This window comes from Phyllostomus discolor, chromosome 6, assembly GCF_004126475.2.
Source record: "Phyllostomus discolor isolate MPI-MPIP mPhyDis1 chromosome 6, mPhyDis1.pri.v3, whole genome shotgun sequence".
Taxonomy (NCBI): domain Eukaryota; kingdom Metazoa; phylum Chordata; class Mammalia; order Chiroptera; family Phyllostomidae; genus Phyllostomus; species Phyllostomus discolor.
Genome location: NC_040908.2, coordinates 123,471,648 through 123,474,105, shown reverse-complemented (window position 1 = coordinate 123,474,105; position 2,458 = coordinate 123,471,648). Strand labels below are relative to the sequence as shown.

General features: G+C 39.3%; 1 protein-coding gene across 1 annotated transcript; it reads right to left on the bottom strand.

Annotated features, from left to right (window-relative positions):
• Positions 1 to 833: 833 nt before the first annotated feature.
• On the bottom strand, positions 834 to 2,060 carry LOC114500287 (olfactory receptor 52J3). Its single transcript, XM_028516939.2, has one exon. The coding sequence runs from the start codon at positions 2,027 to 2,029 to the stop codon at positions 1,094 to 1,096; it is 936 nt and encodes a 311-aa protein (XP_028372740.1). The 5' UTR covers positions 2,030 to 2,060; the 3' UTR covers positions 834 to 1,093.
• Between the last annotated feature and the right edge of the window lie 398 nt (positions 2,061 to 2,458).

Genomic DNA, 2,458 nt, shown 5'->3' with positions numbered 1-2,458 from the left:
AACCAAGATATTTGCTATTTTTTACTTTAGTTTCTTTTATAAAATGTCTGAAAAGGACAAAATAATATATTTCTAAATGTAAGCTAATGTGATAAGTTTGATGATTCAAAAGGTCATTGCTTGGTCTTTAAAAATTGAATTATTAAATTAATTAAAATCCCTCTGTCTCATATAAAATAATTGTTTTTTATGGATTGTACATTAAAGTTATCTGGGAATCTAGTGATAGATCATGAGGGGCCTTAGATTTGGGAATGGAGTATTTTAGAGACAAATGTAGATTGAGAATAAAATTGAGTGAAAGAACATGCAAAAGAATGCATCACATAGATAGATAGATAGATAGATAGATAGAAATACTGTATGTAATTCAATTACAAGACCGCTTTATGCTAATGCTATGGGCCTCCATGCAGAGAGGTAGTCAGCGATGGTACTGTTGGTATTAGTGAGAAATAGTTTTGCCTATATGTTTGTTATGGCTATCATTCCATTGAGTTTTATGTATTTGGCAGACCATTTTAATTCAAGCTACAGCTTTGGCAATGATTTTTTTGAACCTATGAACTTGGCTGTTTTCTAAAAGCACAACAGAGAATGAAAGTTCCACAGGCTGGTGTTAGTTTGGTTCATTGATTTATCCCTAGCAATTAAAATGATTCAAGACATACAATAAATACAAAATAAATGTAATTTAAATGAGTGGATGAATAAAACAACTAATCAATTAACTAATTAATTAATCAAGGGAGACACAGAGTCAAATTTTTAATGCTTCATTTCTCTAATTATAAAATACAAAAGACCCAGATAGGTTCTTGCCCCAGAAAAGAAGCACTCTTTTGAAATTAACAATTCCACATGAAGATACTTGGCAGAGGCCATACAGCTTCTTTCCGAGATAGTCCATTAGCCCTTGAACTTGAAATGCAGTGAAGGTTCCACAAGTCTTAGAATTCATTAGTGAAAGTTAAGTGAAATGAACTTGTATCACAACTTGGCAGCAGTAGGTTAGGACCAGGAGATGTTCATTAAGACAAGAATACACAAGACTTTCTTGCAAAATTATTAGTAAAAGAATGAAATAGATGTCTTATTTTTTAGTAAAGACATGGAGCACTCGCTCTCGAATCTGTTTGGTCCTCACACCATAAATGATGGGGTTGAGTGAGGGTGGGATAACCAAATAGAGGTTGGCAATGAGAATATGAATATAGCGGGGTACGTTATGTCCGAATCGATGAGTGAGAAAAGAGAAGAGTGAGGGAATATAGAAAACACAGATGACCCCAACATGGGCGCCACACGTGCTTAGGGATTTTAGCCGTGCATCCTGTGATGGGAGGCGGAAGACAGCACGGAGAATGTAAAAGTAGGAAATGCCAATGAAGACGAGGTTCAGAACAAACAATGACACAACAAAGAGCCCATAGATAGCATTGATATGGATGTTTCCACAGGACAACTGTGCAATACCCATGTGTTCACAGTAGGAATGAGCTATTATCCGAGCCTGACAAAAGGGTAGGCGGTAGATGAGATAGATCATGGGAAATGTAAGTAGAATTGGACGAACTACAATGCACAAGCTTATGCCCACCAGCACCCTGGATGTTAAGATGGTCGTGTAGTGGAGTGGAGCACAGATAGCCACATAACGGTCAAAGGCCATGGCCATCAGGACTTCAGCTTCCATGCCAGTGAGGGCATGGATCAGAAACATCTGGGCCACACAAGCTCCAAAGTAAATCTCGTGTGCATCAAACCAGAAGATACCCAGCATCCGGGGCACAGAGGTAGTAGAAAGGGCCAAATCAATTGTTGAAAGGATAGCCAGAAAATAGAACATGGGCTCCTGGAGGGTCTGCTCAGCCTTGATGACTAGCAGAATTGTGACATTGCCCAGGAGAGCCACAAGGTAAACACAGCAGAAAGGCAGGGAGATCCACCCATGGACCTGTTCCAGGCCTGGGATTCCAATGAGGAAAAATGTGGCTGGGTGGAAAAGGCTCCTGTTGAGGTTTTCCATTTTGTCACTGGTCAAAGACAAAGGAGGTTAAGCTGCTCCTCTTGTGGGGAAAAACAAAAAAGAGAGAGAAGGAGAAGTTATCAGAATAAGAAAAAGTACATCAATTGCTAGCTTAGTGTTTCAGGGTAGAGTTGATGGTATGTTTACCACATGAGTAGGCTTGTTACTCAAGAACATATATTGAATCAGCCCCAGGGCCAATTAGCAGGTGTTGCTCAGGTCATATTCAGAGTGCATTCTGTCCGCTGAGTTCAAATTCCAAACATGGCAACTTGCAGCAAACTCAATGCAGAACTCTAATAATTAGAGCTCACTATTCACTTTGCAAGAGAACAAGGTGTGAATCTACTCTGGGAAATCCACTCTCTCAAGTGACACTGAAAACATCAAGACTGTGCTCACTGCCAAGTTAACACACTACAGAGGCTG

Coding starts and splice junctions, on each gene's coding strand:
- LOC114500287 (XM_028516939.2), bottom strand. CDS start 2,029: ATGGAAAACCTCAACAGGAGCCTTTTCCACCCAGCCACATTTTTCCTC.